The 24,995-nt window shown below is 37.1% G+C and overlaps 1 protein-coding gene across 5 annotated transcripts in view; it reads right to left on the bottom strand.

The window, feature by feature from the left end:
* SMAP1 (small ArfGAP 1) overlaps nt 1-24,995 on the bottom strand; it is a 142,547-nt gene that overhangs the window by 46,178 nt on the left and 71,374 nt on the right. For 3 of the 5 annotated variants that reach the window (XM_008140179.3, XM_028152279.2, XM_054721689.1), the window contains exons 3-6: nt 20,626-20,711; nt 16,678-16,753; nt 9,614-9,694; nt 5,571-5,651 (exon numbers count right to left, since the gene is read on the bottom strand). In XM_008140179.3, the coding sequence (XP_008138401.2) occupies nt 5,571-5,651; nt 9,614-9,694; nt 16,678-16,753; nt 20,626-20,711 (324 nt within the window). The remainder of the gene's footprint in view (nt 1-5,570; nt 5,652-9,613; nt 9,695-16,677; nt 16,754-20,625; nt 20,712-24,995) is intronic. The other 2 variants (XM_008140248.3, XM_054721690.1) reach the window with 2 other exon arrangements.

The following is a 24,995-nucleotide window of genomic DNA, read 5'->3' as shown; positions in this document are numbered from 1 at the left end:
TAAGGGCACATACGAGAATCCATCAATGAATGCATAAATAATAGAACAATACCTCTTTCCCTTTCTTTCTTTCCCTCCCCTCCACCTCAAATCAACAAATAAAAATTTTTCAAGAATAGCCCTGACCGGTTTGGCTCAGTGGATAGAGTGTCGGCCTGTAGACTGAAGAGTCCCAGGTTTGATTATAGTCAAGGGCATGTACCTTGGTTGCAGTCACATCCCCAGAAGGGGGTGTGCAGGAAGCAGCTGATCGATGTTTCTATTTCTCTATTCCTCTCCCTTCCTCTCTATAAAAAAATCAATAAAATACATATATTTTTTTTATTTTTTTCAAGAATAAAAAATAGAACATCTTGAAAACAGGACAATCCAAAACCAATTTCAAATGCCACCTAGAGAGACATTTTGTAACATTGATTTTACTGAGAAAAAGGACAAAGAAGTCAAACTTTAGACTCTATAAGGACTAAACCCAGCAGCTATTTATTGATTGCTCCCTTGAATTAGTTAGTGGTTATATCGATTAGCTCACTTATATGTGGTAGGTTAGCCTACTTAAAGAAGAGAGTCTGGAGATTTAAGCATTCTTCCACTGTGGTTAAAAGCTGGCTTCTAAGTATCTCTATATATAAAACCCTAATATGCAAATAGACCGAACGGCAAAACAACTGAACTGGTTGCTATGACATGCGCTGACCACCAGGGGGTGCGAGCGGAACATGGCAGGTGTCAGCAACAGGTGGCAGAGCACATAATGTGGTGGGCCTTGGTCATGGCGGAATAGTGCAGCAGGTGAGTGGGGGCACCAGACCAAGGCAAGACGCCAGTTGCTGTCATCGGGATGAGCATCTCTGGTGGTTACTGAAAATTTTTTGCTCCTGCATGCTATGGTCCCACCCAGCACTCACACCTGCTGCTGGCACCAGCCCTGGTTGCACCTGCTGCCGGCGGCAGAGCCGCCGCTCACACCGGGGGGTTGTCCCTCAGCCCAGCCTGTACTCTCTCCAATCTGGGACCCCTCGAGGGACCCCCCGGTGGGATCGGGCCTAAACGGGCAGTCGAACATCCCTCTCACAATCCTGGGACTGCTGGCTCCCAACTGCTTGCCTGCCTGCCATCCTGATTGCCCCTAACCACTCTGCTGCCAGCCTGTTTGCCCCCAACTTCCCTCCTCTGCCGACCTGGTCACCCCTAACTGCCCTCTCCTGCAGGGTTGATCACCTCCAACTGCCCTCCCTTGCAGGCCTGGTCCTTCTCAACTGCCCTCCCTTGCAGGCCGGGTGCCTCCCAACTGCCCTCTCCTGCTAGCCATCTTGTGGTGGCTATCTTGTGTCCACATGGGGGCAGATATATTGTGTGTTACAGTGATGATCAATCTGCATATTACTCTTTTATTAGGTAGGATAGAGGCCTGGTTACAGGGGTGGGGGCCAGCTGGTTTGCCCTGACGGGTGTCCCGGATCAGGTGGGGGTTCCCTTGGGGCGTGGGGCGGCCTGAGCGAGGGGCCTGTGGTGGTTTGCAGGCCGGCTACGACCCCTGGCAACCCAAGCGGAGGCCCTGGTATCTGGAATTTATTTTCCTTCTACAGTTGAAACTTTGTAGCCTGGAGCGGAGCCAAGCCTGGGGCTCCCTCCGCGGCTGGCAGCCATTTCTGTTGGGGTTATAATTGAAACTTTGTAGCTTAAGCGGGTGGGCCCAGCCAGGGTGCACGGAAAGCTTTGCTTCCCCTGTTGCTGCCGGCAACCCTGGCCTGCTCTCTCAAGCTCCGTTCTGCCGCCATTTCTGTTTGAATTTGTTTACCTTCTATAATTGAAACTTTGTGGCTTGAGTGGAGGCTTAGGCCTGGCAAGGGCAGGCGGAAAGCTTGGCTTCCTCTGTTACCTAGGAAACCTTGCTCTCTGTGGCTGTAACCATCTTGGTTGGGTTAATTTGCATACTCGCTCTGATTGGATGGTGGGCATGGCTTGTGGCGTGTCGGAGGTATGGTCAATTTGCATATTTGTCTATTATTATGTAGGATGTGCATTGGTGGCTCATCATTACCCACTTGGACAAGCAGACCTTTTCTCAGTACTCTCTAGTATATTGACTTACTAGTCTAGTGCCTGTGACTTTCCCATTCAACACTACCACAGATCAGTTCAACACATTACCACTACAGGTAAAATAAATCAGTACCTTGTTTTAAAAGTTTAAATGTCATATTAAAAAATAATTTTTGAAATAGCATGACTAGAAGAAAAAAGATTATAACCCAGATAAGTAGAACATTCAGCTAAAATGTAACCAAAATATATGCCATACTTCATGTACTTAATAACATGGCAATAGAATGTTCAGAAGAAAATATCTACTCAGTTTCCCTGGAAATTATATAGATTTGGGAAAGGATTAACTAAAACAAAACATGAAAACAGGTAATGGCCAGACTATGAAGAGCTTAGCCACTTCTACTTTATTATAAGCAATTAGACTTACTAGTATCTTTTCATTTTTCCCAGTGTTCAGGCCCTGCTAAATTTTGATGAATTTGGGATCCTTTTTTTTAAGTACCACAAAAGTGATACTCCAGAAGATGATAAAGTTTATGGCTAAAGTTTATGATAAAGTTATAGGGCCAATGCTTTCTGTGGCTCAAGTCTATGATTCTAATCAAATTTTTATTCAAACACTCTGTTCTAGTTTGCCTCCAAATGCAGGTGGTTCTAATCAAATAGGAATTAGATTAAAAGAATTGTGATTTTACAAGATAAATTTTACTTTAGATCATTTCTAATAAGGAAATGGCTGATTTTGGTTTTAACTGATCTTATATTTTACCTCCCACTTAATGGCATTATCACAAACTTTTTTTCATATACATAACTATATCATTTCCTTTCAGTGTCTGAGTAAAACTGCTGAGAAAAGGATTTGTGTTCACACCCAAGAGAAGCCTTTCTCTCACTGGTGCTCTCCAGTGAGTCATGCAGCAGACACGCTTTTGTTCTTCTATCAAGACCCAGTTTCATGGATGTAGAATTTAAATCAGCGATTCTGGAGTGAGGGCCAATTAACTGAATAAACTGTAATTATACACAACACAATTGACCCTTACCAAAAAAAAAGAAAAAAAAAGGTTGACTAATAAAAGCAAAAAACAAGAATATTTATGGCATTATTCCATTCATACATTCAAAAAATAGAGAAAAACAAATCACATAACTTAGAAACACATGCAGCAAAGGTGAAACTACTTCTACAATGCAAGGAAATGATTATCTCTGAGGAGAAGTGATTTTTTTTTATTGGAAAGAGTTATGGGAGACAGCTTCTGGGGTGCTGGCCATGTTCTATTTCCTATTTTAGGCAGTAGATACATGGGTAGTCACTTTATATATAAGTTGTACATATACAACTGTACATAAAAATTGCACATGTGGCATAGCTCCTGGTATAAGCAGATGACCAATAAAGCCAACTACTATTTATGATGATATTATTCTGGCTACTACTGCTACTACAGGGTGGGACAAAAGTAGGTTTACAGTTGTTCATATGCAAAATAATACAATAATAAAAAAATAATACAAGAATAAACTGTTTCATGTACTCACAACTATAAACCTACTTTTGCCCCACCCTATATTTTCACCGATATTACTACTAGTTTCTCCTCTGTAGATTGATTATATACACCCTCAAAAAATCAGCTCAGAACATACCGAAAAATGCCTATATGTGAAGTAAAGCTTCTTTATTTGTGCTATTTTTCTTTCGATTTCCCATTGTAATTTTAAATATCTTTCTTTTTACACACTGTGCACTATCTTGACCACAAAATTTTGATAGAAACTAAAGTTTTTCCCTCTGTGTGAGTATTCTCTCATAGGCTCCTACCATGAGCAGCAGGAGTCCTCGACCTCTGCAGGTTAAGCAAGAATTACAGATGAGGCATGACCTTGATTTAATAAAACCTAAGTACTTGAAGGAAATAGCAGAATTTTGAGGAAGGGAGAAAACGTATCTAGTTGGGATGTTTAGAGGGCTGCATGGAAACAACAGAATGAGTAAGCTTTAGGTAAGAGGTGGGGAGAGGAAAGGAGATTTTTGGAAAAGCAATTTAAAGAAGGAGGGTTTGTTTAGGTAACAATGGACAAGCCTGACTGTATGAACAATGGAGGGAGACTGCTAGGAAGACAGGTGAAGAATCAGATGGTGGATGGAACTGACTGCTACATGAAGAACTGAGGAGTCTTTGGATGCTTAGTACATCTTAACTTGCTGAAGGCTTGTTTATAACTCTTTGAATGCAGAGACTCTACCAAATGACAGAGAAAGAACCAGTACATATTCACACTGTATACTTTGTAGTATGTAATTTATACCCTCATAAAGTCAATTTTTAAAATTTCAATAAGAAAATCAAGAATGCTCCCTCTACTGACAATCCCCCTACCATGTTTCCATAGTTCTATGGTGAAATGCATTCAAAGCCAAGCAGCCATAATTATTTATAAACAATCTAATGTTCTGTCTACTTCTAGTTTGTCTAATCACATCTATCCTGCAGATCACTGCCAAAATAATCTTCCAAAAGAACCCTTGTGAACTAGTTGTATCGTCTGCTTTAGGCAAGTAAAAATGCTTCCCACAGCCTTTCCTCCAATAAAGAATCAACCCAACTTTAAGATCTTCTACAATTTGAGCGCAATCTACGGTTTTGGACTACTTTTTCACTACTTTCTATCATAGATATATATCTTCAAACTCCTCTAGTCCTCTTTTCCTAAGCATAGTTACTTTGTCTGTTTCCAGTTTCCATGCCTATCCTTCAAGGTGTTCAGTCCAAATGATATATTCCTGCCTTCCACCTTATCTACCTACACTTCAAAATCTAGTTTAAATGCTAACCTTAAGCATGGAGTCTTTCCTGAAGGCCCTTTCAGATATGTTGGGTCTTTTACATTCTTTGAACGTTAGTGAAGTCTGTGCATATACCAGTAAGCTAAAATGCCATTCTTTATGTCATTAATAAGGGAATACTTGCCTTGAGGAACTCATGTTATCTATACCCACACATATATAACTGACTACAAATCATATAGAACAAGCTATCAATAGGACATACTTAGCACATAGTAATCACGCAACAAATACTTGTTCAAAGAATTATTATTTGCATATTGTGAATATCCCAAAACTCATCTATATATATATATATATATATATATAAAAGCCTAAGCAGCCATTACCACCGGACGACCGGATGACCAGCTGGTAGCTATGACACGCACTGACCACCAGGGGGCAGATGCTCAATGCAGGAGCGGCCGCTGGTGGTCAGTGCGTTCCAACAACCAACCTCCTACGGCCGGCCAACCTCCTGCAGTCCCTCCCCCTGGCCAGCCGGCCCTGATCAGCCCCAACTGGGACCAGAAGGCCCGATCAGCCCCAACTGCTGGTCAGGCAAAGGGACCCCACCTGTGCACAAATTCGTGCACTGGGCCTCTAGTTCTCATATAAGTATGCAAATAAAATGATAGTCTTTATAGATTTTTTTTTTTTTTAAAAAAAAAGGAAATTTTACCTTTTCAGTTGTAAGAGGTTTTGCAGGCTTTTCTGGTTCCTTTTCTCTCTTTTTCTCTTCTTTTTTTTTTTCCTTTTCTTTCTAAAACACAGCCCAAAGTTTTGCTAAGTTTACTTTTTAAAAAATGTCAGCTCTTAACACATTTTTATTAGTTTGAGTTGTCATTTGAGAAAGGTACAAATTTTCAATGATGACAATATCTGGTGATACTGAAATATAAAAGTAAACAGCAAATTCATATTCTCAATGAGGTTATATATTGATAACACAATAAAGAACATCTTTTCTTGGCCCTCAGAGTTAGCTCAGTTGGTTCGAGTGTCATCCCGATACCGCAAGGTTGCAGGTCCAATCTGCGGTCAGGGTAGATACAAGAAGCAACCAATGAATGCATAAATTAGTGGAACAATAAATCGATGTTTCTCTCTCTCATATCAATAAAAAAAATTTTTTTAAGAATATCATTTCTTGCCCAGCCAGTATTGCTCAGTAGTTGAGCATTATCCTATGAACCAGGAGGTCAAGGTTCAATTCTGATCAAGGCACATGCCCTGGTTGTGGATTCAATCTCCAATAGGGGGTATGCAGGAGGCAGCCAATCAATGATTCTCTCTCATATTGATGTTTCTCTCTCTCCCTCTCCCTTCCTCTCCGAAATCAATAAAAATATATTTTTAAAAAAATATATCTTTTCTTAAAAAAACGATGGAGGTTAGACATTTAAAACTTGATATGTTAGAATTTATGTAATTAAACAAATGAGACCTCTATTCAATAAAGTCTCACTGCATCTTTACATAAGCTTCCTAATAGCAACCAAAAAGTTCAAATTTGAATAAGAAGAAAAAATAAACTAACTGATGAATACAATTCCTATCACACAGATAAAGACAGATTATAACGTAAATATAAAGGGGAAAGGTACAGTACAATCACTTCACTTTTTTGAGATGACACAAAATATTTTCAGTCTATCACTACACAGTATTGTGATTTTTAAAATAGCAAATATAATTATTTTCTCATGAAAAAAAAAAAAGGTAAATATAGATACAGTATTTTGGGACCAGAGCCAACTTACTAGTTAAGTGTATTCCAACAGTCAAGGTAAACTATAATGGTATCATGATGTTCACAATTTGCAATTTCAAGAAGGATGAAATAGGATATAATATTAAAAACTAAAGGACCACAAACATGCCAAAAAGAGGAAAATGAAATAAAAACATGGATAAATGTTGAGAAGATCATGTAAAGTGAAATAAATAATAAAGTTAAAAACCATATGCTTTCACTCATATGTGGGATATAAAACTGAAAGCAACAAATAAACAGGAAAAACAAAAACTCATAGACACAGACAACAGTATGGTGGTTACCGGTGGGAAAGGGATTGGGGGAGTAAAAAGAATATATTATGGGGGTCAAATATATGAAAATGGTAGATTTGACTTTGGAAGGTGGACACACGCTGCAATATACAGATGATGTATCATAAAATTGTACACTTGAAATCTATGTAATCTTATTAACCAATGTCACCCCAATACATTTAATTCAAAAAATCCTAAAAAAAATAAAAATAAAGATTAAACAAAGAGCATTATTCATAGGCATTACAGAGGAGAGATGTGTAGAAACCCAGAATTGAATCACTACTGCAAATGGGTACTGATCGAACCTTAGTTTCCTGGTAGTAAACACAAAAATATAAACTGATGAACCTAGGAAAGGCAGAATAATATCACACAAAAGTTAATCTAAATGCCTAAAGGTTGAGTTTGCACCTGTGCCTTTAAAATGGTGTTTGACACAACCGCTTTCAACAAAAGAATGTTTGCTTTGTAAATCAGAAAAGGTAATACTGGCAATTACTAGGCTATAACGGAAGAGATATAATAAAAGTTCCCATGGGCCAGGCAGTGTAATAAGCACCTTATTTTCTAATTTAATTTTTATAATAACTGTCTGGAAACAACTGTCGTTGTTGTTTTACAAACGAAGAAACAAAATCTTAGGAAAGTAAGGCACAAAACAACACAGCTAATCAATGGCAGGGTCATGGGACAACAGAGACCAAACTCTCAAGTCTTACTACTCAGTGTCGTCCAGTGGATCATTGTTATTTGGTATTGTTTTTCCTTACAACAGCCAACACTTACTGATCCCTTACCATATGCTAAACACTACTTTGACTCATTTAATCCTAACTTTATGAGGTAAATAATAGTATCCCCATTTTCTAAGTGAAGAATAAATGAAATATGCAAAAATTCTTTATCTATATATATAAAAGCCTAAGCGGCCATTTGACCCTGCAGGGATCAGGCCGAAACCAGCAGTCCGACATCCCCCAAGGGGTCCCAGATTGCCAGAGGGCGCAGGCCAGGCCGAGGGACCCCACCAGTGCACGAATCCGTGCACCAGGCCTCTAGTATATTATAAAATGCTTTTCCTTTCTTCCCTCCCTCCCAGTTGGCTCTTTCCTCTGAACTGAAAGACCTATATATCCAACCACCTACTTAGACACTTGGATGTTCTACAGTCATCTCATACTCAAACAGATACAACTTTTAATTCATCTCCCTTCCTTTTCTCTCCTCAAACCTGTTACTCCTCCTCAGCTTCTATCCTTTTCTCACTCAGTATCATCATCATCTATTAAAATGCTCAAGACAGAAACTGGGAGTCATCAAATCTTCCCCAAAGTACCTCCATATTCCATCGATTACTAATTCCCACAGATTCTATCTTCTCAAGATAAAACTATAGTCTCCTTTTCATTCCCTCAGCCTCCATTTTAGCACATGCTCCCATCATTTTATTCATGGGTTATAACAACAGGTTCTCAGCCTTTTCCACACCCATCAACACAAAATTCACTCTCCACAGAAACAGTAGAGCTGTGTTATGACATAAAAACCAGATCTGGTTATCCCTTTTACCCTTAGAACTTATTAAAGTGCCAGGGCCTGCTGAATTACCTTCAGCAGGCTCACAAGAAGACTCCTCTCTGACTTCTGTCCCTATCCTATGCCTGTTCCAGCCATGTCATTTTATTTGCAAATCCCCAAACATTCCACTTTGCTGACAGATTTTTCCCGCACAAGATGCTTTCTCTACTTGGAATGTACTCTCATCCTTGTAGCTAATGTTTATTAAGAGTTTAAGATGCATCAAAAGTATGACTCCTGTATTAATTGCAGCACAATGAATGCATGTCTTTCACAGCACATATTATATTGTATTAGAAAGCTGTAAAGTTACCTAATTATCTATTTTTCACCATTAGACTACAAGCTCCTTGAGGTCAGGGGCCATATCTTATTTGCCTGTGTATCCTCCATGTCTAGTGCACCACTTATCAAGGGGTAGACACAGAGAAAGTGTTAGTTCAAACAATATCTCAAATGAATTCATGATAACAAATGAAAAAGGTAAAGAGTAAAAAAATTTTTTAAACCTGAAATATGTGCAGGGATGGCTTTAAAAAAAATCCATAATGGTAGCATCATGTACCCTTAACCACTGCTACCCAAACACAGTCTAAAAATTATCATTGATTATTGTAAACTCATGATCCTATACTACATACATTCTATACTACACACATGACTGTTACTAATCCTTAAAAAAACATTAACTGTCTTTAAGTGATTATAACAACAGAATCATAGAAACAAAACATTTCAATCAGATTTTACTAATAAATCAAAGATTTCAACAGCAACTATTAAAAACGTTAAGTATAAGGCAGTAATGGAAAAAACAGAAAAGTTAATTCCTTCTTAAATATTGAGATATACCTATGGTACCAATAAATCAGTGATTTTTAAATTAAATATAAATTAAAGCTCTTTAATCCTACCTGTGGCATAGGAAAATATTTTGGAAATAGTTGTATTTAACATATTTAATACTGAAGACCATTACAAAATTTAAACAACTATTACAGCATTCCAAATTATGTATGGCATAATGAGAAAGGAAGTTCATTTACCACTGAACACTACATAATGCAGCTGGCTAAAATACTAGCATACCTCCAATTTGCTTTTCTCAACAGCAGCTTGTAGAGAAGGAGAGGCTACCAAAGGCTGAAGGGGAGCATCAGAGGAAGAAATCTGTGGAATCAGATGAAAAGTCAGGAGAGAAAAAAACAAAAAGAAGGTAATCAGAACTGATAGGTACAGGAAAGAAAAAGAAAAAAACCCATGTATTGCTGAAATACAGAAGTACTTAGGAATATGTTAACAAAGGAAAAGAATGCATCAAGAAGAATGTATTGCTTTTTTAATTTCCACATAAAATTTCTTAAAATAAAATATTTATTACAGAATAGTGAATGATTAAAAATGGATTTCACTAGGATATAAAATTTACTAACACTAGGTCATACTGAAAGTATTTAAAACATAATTAAGCTTTGCCAGGGGTTCACTTTTAGTCAATATTACTATTGAAATACTAATGTATGAAAACATATTGTCCCAAGTAGCAAGAAGGTACAAATGAGTTTGTGTGTTTTTTAACTTATAGTAACTGTTTTAAGAATGGAAAATAAAACAGATCTGAAGTAGGGGAAATTAAAGTTTTAATCTACTGATTAAGAAAACAGGGGGAAAAAGGCTGGGATATTAAAAAAAAAAAGTGGATTAATGCAATATAACAGCAAAGCAGCAGATGGACTTATAAAGCAATTTATACACTTCCTTCTTTAAGATCACACACAAACACCATTTCCAAAGCTGTACCTGCTGAATTACCCCAGAGCATTATGAGACAGTTATATATGCAGCAGAGGCATTTATACATGAAAAAGGATTTCATCTAAAAGCCTTCTCACACATGTTCCTACTGAATTTCTATATATGTAGTTGATCACTTTAATAGAAACATTATCTTCCTGCTCTCTTTACTGCCAAAATATAACTGAAATACATTTACCAAATATGTACATCTTTGGAGCCATAAAAATGACATCTCTCTATTACCCAGTCATATCAACAGTGCCTATGAGGAATTTAAAAATTAAAGGTACTGCTACAGAAAGGTCATTATGTAATGTCAAAATAACATTGTGAAATGACAAATCCAATCTGCTTAAGTTGGTTATGGCTGCAATTTCTGAATCACAATCCGAGTTCATAAACTTCAGGGTTATTTTTTCCTTGCACATTGTTATAATTGTGCAAACAAGACATTTAGTGACTACTAATGGAAATTACACATAGAAGAAAATATGTTAGAAATCAAACAGCATCTTAAAAGATGGCTTCAAAGCTGGTTTTCCCACTGGAAATTTACTTGCAAGCAATCTTTAATTGCTACTTTATGCAGAAAATAAGAGATAAAACACATAAAAACAGTTAAGATGATAACCTATCATAAAGAACTTTTTTGCCCATGCCCTGGCTGGAGTAGCTCATTGGTTATAGGGTTGAACGCAAACGGAAGGGTCTGGGGTTCAATTCCCAGTCAAGGATTGCAGGTACGATCCCCAGCCCAGTGGGGGCACATGCAGGAGGCAACCAATCAATGTGCTGTCTCACACTGATGCCTTTCTTTCTCTTTCTCTCTCTGTCTCTCTGTCTCTCTGTCTCTCTGTCTCTCTCTGTCTCTCTCTCTCTCTCTGTCTCTCTCTCTCCCCCCACCCCACTTCCCTTCCACTCTTTCTAAAGTAAAAGTCAATGGTCAAAATGTCCTCAGGTGAGGATTAACAACCAAAAAAGGACCTTTTTGCCCAAACTCATGTAAAGCTGAATATAAAAATATAAAAGAGGGCCCTAGCCGGTTGCTCAGTGGTTAGAGCATCGGCCTGCAGACTGAAGGGCCGTGGGTTCAATTATGGTCAAGGACACAGGTGACAAAACACACACATACACACACACACACACACACACACACACACACACACACGCCGAGGGTTATTAATTCAAGATAATTCATTGTAGCCCAGCTGGTGTGGCTCAGGGGTTGAGTATTGACCTATGAACCAGGAGGTCAAGATTTGATTTCCAGTGAGGGCACATTCCCAGGTTGTGGGCTCAGTCCCCAGTAGGGAGCATGCAGGAGGCAGCCGGTCAATGACGGTCATCTTACTTTAAGTGAATATTTATGATTTTTTTTTTGTTTTAAACAGAAAAGATTACACCCCAGCCAACTCTCTGATTTCAGTCTGGGAATATCTAGAGCTGAGACTAACCCATCCCAGATTGACTATTAGAACCTGTAAGATGGTGAATCTGTGTTAAGTCACTAAGTTTCCAGTAATTTATTAAGTGGCAAAATAAAATTAATCCAATAACTATTCCTTAATAAAAATTAAAAAAAAAAACAAAAAACATCCTGAGCAGTCTGGTATTCAAGTCCTCTATACAATCCCTACTTGTCTTTCAAGACTTACTTCCTCATGCATTTATTCTCACATCATCTACCCACTCCAGATAGCCCTCCTTCACACTCACTAGACAAGACAGTTTTGTAGACTATTCACCAAACCCAAACACCAAATAATAAACCTGAACTCTCTTTCCTCTTCATGTAATTTTAGCATAGATGGGATAATATGTGCCCTCAGCCTTCCTACATTATTAACACTCATCCTATTTTCTCTGAAATCTTACTTTCTTATTAAGGATAATCTTAAACATACCTCCTTTAAAAAGTCTTCTAGTGGAAATTAGTGCTACCTAAATTCTGTGTCCCCATAGTACTTTTATTCTTCTGTCATAACAGTTACCACATTCTGGTCATTGTACATGTACAGGTTGATAATGTTTGAGGGTAAGCTACTTTTGGACAAATATACCATTTGAATCTCAGTGCCTTGCAGATGGTATACATTCAATAATGTTTGTTGTTTATGACTAACTGAACAAAAAAGGGAAGTTATAATCCAAGGAAACTTCAACAACCAATCTCTGTCATTTCATATCTAGTATCAAAATAAAACCCTACCACAGACCTCAAAAGCGAGGGAGGGAAAATAGTGAGGATTGATATGAATGAGGGTTGATAGGATATGCCCACACTGGTGCCCAGCACCACGCAGTTACTTTAAAAGATTAAAAAAAAAATTCTTTTTTTGTTGTTTGAGGTTACAAACCAGTAAAAATTCTAGAAAAACCTTTTTACTTGGAACATATTTTCCTTTGTTTTTGTCTTTATCTGAACTTCACTTTCCACCCTTTAAACCTTCTCCCTTAATTCATGCTTATGGTGCTAAACAGCACTCAAAATCATATGGCCTATATCACAAACTCCTTCCATAAAAGCAGCACATAAAAACCTCCCTACTTTCTCAGAAGTATCATGTTTATATAACTAGACACCATGTTTATTAACAGTTCACTAAAGCCACTCTTCACAAGACAAATCCCTAGGGATGAAGGAAGTACCATCCTGGCCCCTTTTATACTCCACATTATGGATTCACGTGGGGTGTAGCTCACAAACTCATTAAATGGCCTGAGAGGCAAGAGGGCAATATTTGGGGGAGGGGAGAACAGCCAACTCTTTGCCACTGTTCTGTTGTAGTTTATTATTTTGTATTTTGCCACAACGTTCTGAAATGTTTATGTTCAGAAGGGCAAGAAATGTATCAGTGTGTTTTTTAAAAGATTAAAAAATTACTGTCTTACACAGAGAAGCAGGGTCACCTTTTCAGGCACTTACTCTTGTTTAAAATAAGAAAATAATACAAGCAGTAACACATACTGGCAACACTGAAAAGTAACAGCTAAAATAAGAGAAGACAGAAAAACTCTAAAAATCAGACACAAAAACTATAAAGGTAGAGCAATTTGGAGTCATTTAATATAGGAATAACAGCTATATGAAGCTTAATAGCCACTCAAGGCATCTCTTTACCAGAGTACAACCAATATTCAAAATGTCCCTCCATAGATATCCCCTTAAGTGCCATAGCATTCCTTTAGCACCTTATATTTAAGATACTTATATTTTGTTTTATATTATGTTTTATTTTTTTAACCTAGTCTCATCCCCACTATGAAATTAAATCTCTCTCAAAAAGGTAATGTCCTCTTATTTCAGTATCCTAGGAGACTGTGACCAATATGTAATCAAAAATTATTTGAATTAATGTACAATTTATTAATGAAGAAAAAACACTGGATATAACTATATAATGTAATTCCTAGTAATATATAAGATTAGTTACTTGCAAATCTATTGCCATGAAAGAGGAAGAAATAATTTAATATTACTAGAATATAAACCTAAAAAATCATTACCTTGCTTATTAATGATGAGGTATAATACATTGTATCTTGGGTTAAATATGATTCTTGTGAACTCTTCTGAATTTTCATTACATTAGTAATATAAATTCAATTTATTTTGTTCATTAGATTCCACATATGAGTGAGATCATGTGATACTTATCTTTCTCTGATTGGCTTATTTTCTTAGCATAATACTCTCCAGGTCCAAAATAAACTAATGAACAAAATAGATCCAGAGACATAGAACCATGAACAGACTGATGAATTTCAGAAGAAAAGGAGGGGGGGCAATGGGGTGAGGGAAGAGATTAAGCAGGGAATTTATATGCATATATGCCATGGACACAGATAATAGTGTGGCAAAGGCTTGGCAGGAACAGGTGCGCAGAGGACGGGGGTCAATGGGAGGAAAAAAAACAAAGTGGACATCTGTAATACTCTCAACAATAAGGATAAATTTTTAAAAATAAACAATAAAATAATATAAACTCGAGTATAAAATCTTTTACCTTGAATTTTTATTTTCAAAACGATTAAAAAAATGTAAAAAATCATAGAATAACATCTTTATGAACTTCACTAATATTCACCAAAACAGTGTACCATGTTTGTTGACCCCCCCCCACCCCCGCTCTGTCTCTCAGCTGCTAGGCTTCACTGAGCCTATTAAAAATTAGTTATACATGGATGCAAAGAACATTTTGATGGTTGCCAGATGGGAGGGGAACTTAGGGATGAGTGAAAAAAAGGAACAAATTAAGATGTACAAATTGCCAGTTATAAAAAGTCACAGGGATGTAAAGTACAGCATAGGGAATAAAGTCAACAACACTGCAATAACGATGCATGGTGTCAGATGGATTCTAGACTTATTGGGGTAATCGCTTAAGGTATGTAAATATCTAATCACTATGACATACTAGTACACCTGAAATGAATAATATTGCATGTCAACTGTAACTAAAACTTTTTAAATTAAAAACACTGAGTTAAATAACTCAAAAATGGCTCTAGTAATGACACACACTGATGTTGAAGATACATGTGAAAACTTTAAATAATCATTGCAATACTAGAGGCCTGGTACACAAAATCTCTTATGATGTGCTCTTCATATATAAATTTGATGTTATTTTGCTGACTGCTGGTATCACAAAATACATCTTTTTTGATGAAAAAATTATCTTAACTAAGTATTATACCATTGTCACACCTGAGGGGGGGAAAAACAATTCCATAACAACAGCTATCATTTAAAGGTAAAACCATTTTCGTATGCATTACTATATAAAGGTAATTTCTATACTGTTCTCATGAAGAAAAAATACTATAAATATAGATTTAATTTAAAAGTTTAAGGGATGGGGGAGGTAGAAGAGGGCATAGGGAAGATAAAAGATGATAGAAACAGACTTGACTTGGGATGGTGAACAATACAGACACAATACACTGTACAGATGATGTATTATAGAATTGTACACCTGAAACATATATAATTTTAACTGTCATTCCAATAAATTTTTTTAAAGTTTAGAATATTACAAAGAATGTTTAATGTAAAGCAGTATCCTATATAATAAAAGGTTAATATGCAAATCAACCGAAGGCGGAACGACCAGTCACTATGACGTGCACTGAGCACCAGAGGACAGATGCTCAATGCAGGAGCTGCCCCCTGATGGTCAGTGTGCTCCCACAGGGGGAGCGCCGCTCAGCCAGAAGCCCTGAGCCGGGTTCACGGCTGGTGAGTGCAGCGGCGGTGGTGGCAGTCAGACATCCCCTGAGGGCTCCTGGACTGCGAGAGGGCACAGGACCCCCCCCCCCACCAAGTGCACAAATTTCGTGCACCAGGCCTCTAGTATTTTATAAAACATGCTAAAAGGATTTCTTAAAATTTCACATGAAAACATATTACTTGCTTAAAAGTTAGTCCTCTTTTCCCCAAAATGCTATAACTAAACTTAGTTATCACATTATAAATGTCATTCTCAATATAGTCAATTTTTGTCAGTCTTTCAAAAGATTTCCTCTCCTACATTCATTGTAAATGCAGCCCAAACTCTACACACAGGGTATCTTTGCTCAAAAATACATATTAACAATATGATAGAACATTTTTTAACAAGATTTTTCATGGTCAAAGACAATATATTAAAATATCCTTACTTTGTTAGTATTTTATTAAATATTTTAGTATATTGCTTCTCCTTATGGACTGAAAAGAAAAACCCAGTTTGCATATAAAATGAGATGAAATCATTGTCTCTAAATTGCTTGCCAGACTTAACCACAAGATTAACTAACTTATAGCTTGCTTATTAATCTAAAAATCAAAGGCCAAAAAAATGATCACATCAATAAAGACAATTAGTCTTAAATTATAACTAACTGGAATGGGAAAATATAATCAGAAAAAAAAACATTTAGAAAAACAGTGATATATATTTGATCACTTTAGTAAGGTTCAACTATTAGTTATCAAAAGGCTTGATAATAATCAATTAACAGGTCCACTAAAGCCCTTAGGGGAGGATAAATTGGCCTTTTCATTTTACACAAATTTCCAGAATGTAGTAAAATAATTTCCTCTCCCCCTTTGTTCAATTATTGGCTTTATTTTTCTGGAAATAAACACCATTTAGACAATTATTAAACTCTTAGAATATGCTCCTTTCTAAATCAAGAGTTCTGCTCCAGGAGAGCTCATTAACGTATTTGACAAAAAATTCCAATATACAAATTTGACAAAGTATATAACTAGTATATTTTTACAATAAATAAATTGAGTGGTATTGTATGTTAAAGTTCAAGATTTATTGAACAAACTTAAATTAGTGACAGATGAAGATTTTACTTACATTTGTAACAGCTATAGCATTTTTATCATAGTATTTCTTCTTTTCATATTTATCTCTGATGAAAAATTCCACTGCTCTGAAAACAAATAACTTAAGGAAAAGCATGAGCTCAGAGGCATGTACACACCCCTTGATTCATTCCTCTCCATAAAGTTTAAATTCTAAATTCATTTTTCCTACTCCTCAGTCTATGTTTTCCTCTCACACTATTTCTATAACTAAATTATATAATCTACTTTTCTTTTTACCAAAAAAGTTGGTCTCTTTCAGGAAATTTCCCCCAACCAACAAAACCACTCAACCCAATTCTGGAAAGGAAAGTAACTGTATTTCCCATTCCATGACATTCCTAAGCTCAACTCCATCTTCCCCAAATTCTAAACTCAATTAAGGTTCATTTTGGATTTTCAGTATAAAGAAACAAATACCCATACAGTACCCGCAGTATACCAGACATTATGTGTTGTCCATAGTTTCTTTCCTTTAATCCTTCCACAGCCTAGTAATGTGTATATTATTATTTTCACATCATAGATAAAGAATCAGGAACTTGGAAACATCAAACGATTGAGATTGTACTACTTATATTTTTTCCCAATATACATGCTGCCTCTGAGTGGTCGCCAATTTTTTTTTCTCCCCCAAATCTGAGAAATGGGGAAGAAGTCAAGAAGCTAAAGCCAAGATTACTATTTAATGTTTCTGAAGGTAGCTAAATTAGTCTTTCCTATTGATGGAGTGAGCCACTTCTAGTGGGATTTGAGAATTGGGAGTTATCTGATATAGATGACTTCTCTTTCCACTCAATTACTGCTTTATCACTAAATGGAAATTCTTCCATCAAGGATTCTTAACCTTTTTAGTACAATGAACCCCACAGGTAAAAACTGTGAACTCCTTTCTGGAATAGTGATTCTTAATGCATAAAATAAAATACATAGACTTATAAAGGAAATGAATTACTGTGAAATACAATCTCTGTGGATCCCCAGGTTAAGACACTCTTCTGTTCAAAAGAAAAGTTACCTAAAACAGTAAAAAAATGTATTTTCAGTCAAAAAATGTATTTTCAGTCAGTAACTCCATATTAGAAGTTAACAAAAGCCTTTTAAAAATTGACAGTTGAGGCAATAGATAATAGAAAGAGTTGACAGATCACTACTCAGTGGATATAAAAGAGTTGAGGCATTATGAAAGCACTCAAAGGCCTTTCATAGTGGCAAGACAGAAAATCTAAACATTCAATTCATTAAAATAAGTGAAATGACTGAAGCCGATTTTTAAAGATAGTTTTCTACAACCTATGTTAAAGGCACTTTACATTATCTTTTTTTTCTCCTCTTAACCTATAAGGTAAGTGCCATTTACATCTAAAACTGGGGCACAGAAAGTTTTAGAAGTTCTCTGGGATTCTACTAGTACAGTACAAAGGAGAGTTGTGATTCAAAACTAGGAATGTCTGATATCTACCTTTTCAGAATGTTATTGTTCAACACAAGTTCATTTGTGAATCAATCCGTTAATTTCTGGTAATAATAATACATGCTTTAAAATCTTAAGAAGAATGTCAAATTTGGAGGGCACCTTTATTTTCAAAGTAGCCTTGGCGACCCTTTCAAGTGTAAAGTGCTGGGGCTGCTAAAAGGCTGCTTATTTAGATATGTGAGCATTTTGGCAGCCAATTTTATACCAAAAATTAACAAGTGTGCCAAGATTTTCATAAAATGCAATGTTATATTTACATAAATTATTTTACATGTAAATCAGCTAAATGTTAAGTTTGCTCATAATTATAAATCTAAATTCATATTATATTTTTCTAACAAAAAAAAGATGAAACCATCAAAAAAGCTGGCCCTTTGTGGATGAATTGAGCAATTTTCATTGTAGAGACAACTTTTATCTCCACAAATGGGAAGAGAAAAAAGAACATACTCATTGTGAACAATAGAGGTCAATACCTCATATAAATATGACCATAATTTGTAAATGCTTTAGTAGTAGTCACATTTAATTTGAAAAATCAAATAAGCATTCTTCTTTCTTCTAGGGTGCAGACTAATGTTTCCAGTTACTAAATGGGTATCTCTAAGTATGTGTCCAACACACACCTCAACCTGCCCAAAGTAATAAAGCATGGCTCATTATCTTTCATTTCTAACCCTTAAACTTTCATTGGTACTGAATTCCTTCTCTCCACTGAATTTCACAGAACCTCAGCCAAGCTAGAATATCTGGGGTCATCTCAGTATTTTTCTCAGAAACAAAGCCAATCTAAACCTAACCCAACTGCTCCTACTTACCCAAATTTCCTTCTAATCTTCCCAATTGCCTGCTCTCTATTTTCAATGTCATTATTTAATTTATATCTTATTACTCACTTCAGGGCTATACTAAATATTCTTTATGGTCTCTCTGACCCCAAGATCTCCTTCAACTAATCTTCCTTGTGGAGAAGTTAATGTTTTTCAATGTTTCTCCTGCTTCAAAATCCTTCGAGGTTTTTCAAATCCTTCAACCCTTTAGGCCAATGAAATGAGGTCTAAACTGCTCTACATAGTATTAAAAATTCTTCATAATTTGGAAAATAAGCTTCTACTGCCACTTAACCCACAAAACAAATCTTGTCACATCAAGACCTTAAAATGTTATGTTTCTTCACACTTTAATACTTCTCATACAATTTTTATGTCTGAAATATACCTCCCATTCTTACCCTAGGATCTTGCTATAATAAAAATAGCCTTGGATACCAGATTGCTAAATGTGTGGGAAGGAGGTGGGGAAGCAGAAACAGAAAAAGTCAAATACAAATACTAATTTTTTTAATATAACTTAAAAGATTTCTACATAAATATGAAAATATATATAATGACCTATATCTCATGTGTGAAAAGATCATCTTTTTTTTCACTGTTTGACCATTCAAACTGTTTTGGTACACAAGTGGATAATATATAACTAATATATAACTGATTTTTAAGAAACTACATTTTACTGTCAAAACTGCAAATGTCACCTATGGATAGAATCACAAATGCCTACAATCAATTAGATATTATTCTTTATAGAGCAGCACAATTTTGATAAGCTGCTTTCTCAAACTTCAATAGGAGTTTAAGAAATCCTACAGAATCAAATGTTTATCTTTAGCAAATGTGAAAACATCCTAATTAAAATGCCTGTGAGAAAATATTCTATTCATTTATTAGAACAGATTTGTAAAGTAAATACAGTTGTGCAACCTATGCAAATATGGAATATCAGTAGTGAATATTAGCATAAATTACTTCAGTACTCCACTTACACTAAATACGTAATTTGCCATTTAAATGTATACATGCCAAACTACTTCACATAAATATAATTACAATATAAAGGTGATCAAAGAAAATCCCTTTGGAAAAGATTTTTTTAAATATTTACGATATACACAAATAAATCTTTAATAAACAGTCTAAAATAAACTCTCCAATCAAGAAGTGGAAATCACAGCCCTGGCCAGGAAGCTCTGTTGGTTAGAACATTGGCCCAATATGCCAAGGTTATAGAGTTTGATCTCCGGTCAGGGTAAATACAAGAAGCAACCATTTAAATAAGTGGAACAACAAATCAATCCTTCTTTCTCCCCAACTCTCAGAATAAATATGTAAATAAAATTTTAATGAAAAATAAAAGAAATAGAGATCAATCAAGAAGAATAGGTATAATATTTTATACATAGTAAAAATTACATAAAAATACCACGTAGATCATGTATTACCAGATTCCTAACAAAAATTTACTATATACAAAGCACAGCCCAGGACAAAGCAAGTTTTATCTTTAATGAGCAACAGTATGATAAAGTTCACATCTTTCCACATCTTCCTAAGCATAGTTAAAATATGAACTATAAAAATGAGTTCATTCTTTACAAACCCACAATAAAGAAGTATAAAAGGATACTGATCTGTCTGTGGTCTTCGAAAGTTCTCTGGAAGATTGGCTTCATAGAGTAGTCTTGCTTTAGTATTTCCCATATCCTGCATGCACTATAATAAAAACAAAAATCAAGTATTTGCATTATTCACACGAGCATTTAAAAGTAATTCCTGCCTGGCCAGTGTGGCTCAGTGGGTGAGCGTCGACCTATGAACCAGGAGGTCATGGTTCAATTCCAGGTCAGGGCACATACCCGGGTTGTGCACTTGCCCTCAGTGTCAGATGTGCAGGAGGCAGCCAATCAATAATTCCCTCTCATCATTGATGTTTCTATCTCTCTTGCCCTCTCCCTTCCTCTCTGAAATAAATCTATCTATATAAAACCCTAATATGCAAATCGACCAAACGACGGAACGACCAGTTGCTATGACATGCACTGACCACGAGGGGACAAACACTCAATGCAGAAGCTGCCCCCAGCCCGCAGGCCCCAACTGGTGGCAGCGTCAGGGGGCGGGGCCAGCGAGTGGGCGGCACCAGGCCAGCCAAGGCGGGTGCGAGTGGGGGCCCCGATCACCCTGCCAGTCCCCCCACATATCGGCCCTAGTCGCCGGCCAGGCCCAGGGACCCTACCCATGCACAAATTTCGTGCACCGGGCCTCTAGTAAAAATATTTTTTTAAAAAGTAATTCCTATACACACACACATATATACACATATATACACACATATACACTAATAAAAGAGAAACATGCAAATTTACCATGCCTGTGCTATACCCACAAGCCACGCCCACCAGCCAATCAGGAGCGAGTATGGAAATTAACCCAACCAAGATGGTGGCGGCCACGGAGCTGGAGCAAGCAGGAGGCTTGGGTTTCCCCAGTGATGGAGGAAGCCAAGCTTCCCGCCCGCCCTGGCTGGCCCTGGCCTCCGCTCAAGGCTACAAAGTTTCAATTATAGAAGATAAATAAATCCCAGGTACTTGCTTCCAGCCGGCCCTGGCCTCCACTCAAGGAGGCACTGGAAAAAAAAAAAGAAAGAAAGGAAAGAAAGAAAGGAAAGGAAGGAAAGGAAGGGAAAGAAGGGAAGGAAGGGAAGGAAGGGAAGAAAGGGAGGGAGGAAGGCAGGAAGGAAGGAAGGAAGGAAGGAAGGAAGGAAGGAAGGAAGGAAGGAAGGAAGGAAGGAAGGAAGGAAGGAAGGAAGAAGGGGCTGTGAGCTTGGCTCGCTGGGGGGTGATCAGGCCAGGATGGGACGGCAGTTGTGGGTGATCAGGCTGGTGGGGGACGGGGCCATTGGGGGTAAGCAGACCAGCAGGGGGGCCAGTTGGGGGTGAGCAGGCCATCAGTGGGGGTCAGTTGGAGGTGATCAGGACAGGGGGGCAGTTTGGAGTGAGCAGGCCAGCAGAGGGGCAATTTGGGGGCGAGCATGCCAGTGGGGAGGGGAGGTGGGGGTGAGCAGGCCAGCAGGGGGGGCAGTTGGGGGTGAGCAGGCTGGCATGGGGGGCAGTTGGGGACGAGCAGGCCAGCAGGCAGAGTGATTAGGGGCAATCAGGCAGGCAGACAGGCAGGTGAGCGGCTAGAGCCAGCAATCCTAGATTGTGAGAGGGATGTCCAACTGCCAGTTTAGGCCCGGTCCCTGTAAACCAGCAGTAGGACATCCTTTGAGGGGTCCCAGATTGGAGAGGGTGCAGGCCGGGCTGAGGAACACCCCTCCCCCCCCGCACAAATTTCATGCACTGGGCCACTAGTATATACATATACAAGGTAACGTTTATTTCTAGTACATATACTTCACTTTAAAAAAATGATTTAAGTCACAATTATGGAAGTACTATGTTCAAAATAAGAACATATTTCTAATCCTTCACATTTTTTTCAACATATATGGATCCAGTTTTCTAATGCCTTTTTCTGTGCATATAATAGCATCTTCATTTATACTCACTATTTCCTACAAGTGAATTCCTAGGGTTGTTCATGTGCAGTATTATTGTTTTAAATATACCACTTGAACAACACCACCATTTTCAAAGTAAACAACTCAAGATCAAATTTTCTTTGTTTTGATTTTCAAAATACTCTGGGGGTTCATGATTTATACTCAAGATCACTATGGAAAGCAGATAAAAGAGAAATAGTGCTGACCTCTATATAAGTGGATTAATTTCTTTGGAGTTATTAACTTATTTGAGATTTTGCTGAAAGCTATGGATCCTCTCCCTACCAAACAAACAAAAAAACTGTGCCCAATGGCCAAATTTTACATACAAGTTCAGGAGTTCATAGATCTTCCTCCCTAAAATCTATAAACCCCAAGAGTTTTTGAAAATAATTTCAACCAGTTTAATTACATTTCAGTATCATCTATGAGTAAAAACTAGCCATATAGTACTTCTTGGATAATCTATTACATTAAAAATTAAATTAACACTTATAAACAAAGCATTATTCTATTATTATTTTACATTATTTACATATGGCTTGAGTTCCTTAAAACGTTTTAATTGGTAGAAAAACCCGTTTTTATAATTCCTTTTATTTTTCTGGTTTCCTGAACACCTCCCTCCACCTCTCTGCTCTCTCCCTACCCCCTACCCCCCAAATCCTGGAAAAGGCAATTCAGATTTAACAGATTATTGAATGTTGACCTTGAGTTGTGGGCCTCAAGGATACACAGAGTTTATCTTCCTTCAAATAAAAAAAATAGTGACATTTCTCCCAACTGAGAGTTTTAAGGTATGCAAAATACTAATATACCCTAACTTATGGCTCTCAACCCCACCTCAACATACATATTCTCTCAAATTAAACGTGATTTGTAAGTCATTCTTCTAGAGACAATGAGAAAGTGAAGTAATAGGGGGCTGGGAAAAATAATTTTTGTGTTTTTATTTAGTTCTAGAGAAGAAAAAAAAAACAAAAACAGAAGCTAAGGCAAAATAAACCCAAGTTTCAAAAATGTATTTGATGCTAATAAAATATCATATGTCAACTATAATTTTAAAATAAATTTTTTAAGTATATGAGATGAGAAAAAGTCTGTATAAAATGAATTGACAAGACAGGGTCAGAGGACTATATTACATCATGACACATCCTACCAGGAAGTTAGTTATGCATAGTGCTAATATGTAATTCTGTGTGGCAGGAGAAGAGTTGAGAAATTTTCAATACAGCTTGCTCTTTTTGAAAAAGAGAAAAAATGTTTCCCATCTCAAATATTCAAATGATGATGAGTCTTTGTGCCATGGTGGGAATTTGAAAGTAGAGTAGAGATAATCAAGTTATGTGGTCATAAAGACATTAAGCAATTAGAAAGAATTAGACCAAGAAAAGATAATTTCTTAATTTGCATCATATATGCAATGAAGCAAAAATTAACTTAGAAACAGCTCACAAAAACTATGAAAGTAAAAAAATTTGAAAAGTTTATCAAGCAAACAATACATGGAAATTTTAACAAAAAAAATTAGTAAGACTAAAAACAGTATCTACTATACATGCCACATCTCATTTATGTGACCTTGTTACATTTTTCTTCATATTTTAACATGTATGAAGTAGTAACAGGTCTTATAATTGATGTTATCTTATAATAAATAATATTTTTCTTATTAGTCTGTAAATTGGAGGTTTACCTTACAATCAGCGATATCTTATTTTCAATGATAGGACTATACACATCCTATCTAATAAAGAGTGAATATCCTAATTGACCGTCATACCCCCCAAGATGGCGGTGCCCACAGCCAATAAAGAGGGAATATGCTAACTGACTGCCACACCCTCACAAGATGGGGCGCCCACAGACACAAGATAGCGGCACCCAGTCCCCTCAGCCCCGCCTCATCCAGCCTCAGTCCGCCAGTCCACTCAGCCCCGCAGGGGAAGGCAGTTGGGGACGATCATGCTGGCAGGGGAGCAGTTAGGGAGCTATTAGGCTGGCAGGCAGAGTGGTTAGGGGAAATCAGGCAGGCAGGCAGGCGAGTGGTTAGAAGCCAGCAGTCCCAGATTGTGAGAGGAATGTCCAACTGCCAGCAATCAGACATCCCTTGAGGGGTCCCAGATTGGAGAGGGTGCAGGCTGGGCTAAGGGACACCCCCCTCCCAGTGCACAAATTTCATGCATCAGGCCTCTAGTTATATATAATAGTCTTTAATGTAGGTCATTACACTTTTTTGGAAAAAAAAATACTTAGGAATAAGGCATACGTGTACATTATACCAAACTAAAGTTGTACTAGGGATGCTATTCATCGCAATTAGAACAAAAAAAAAAAAGAGGTATAAAATCTGAAAGGAAGTAGTGATGTGAAATAATGTCATTTCTACAAGAGACCACTACCAAAAACTGACTGGGTGCAAGTGCACAGGTGTGTGGTTGTTAGCTGGG

Source organism: Eptesicus fuscus, chromosome 10 (genome assembly GCF_027574615.1).
Source record: "Eptesicus fuscus isolate TK198812 chromosome 10, DD_ASM_mEF_20220401, whole genome shotgun sequence".
In the NCBI taxonomy this organism is placed as follows: Eukaryota; Metazoa; Chordata; class Mammalia; order Chiroptera; family Vespertilionidae; genus Eptesicus; species Eptesicus fuscus.
This window is presented reverse-complemented; position numbering and strand designations above follow the sequence as displayed.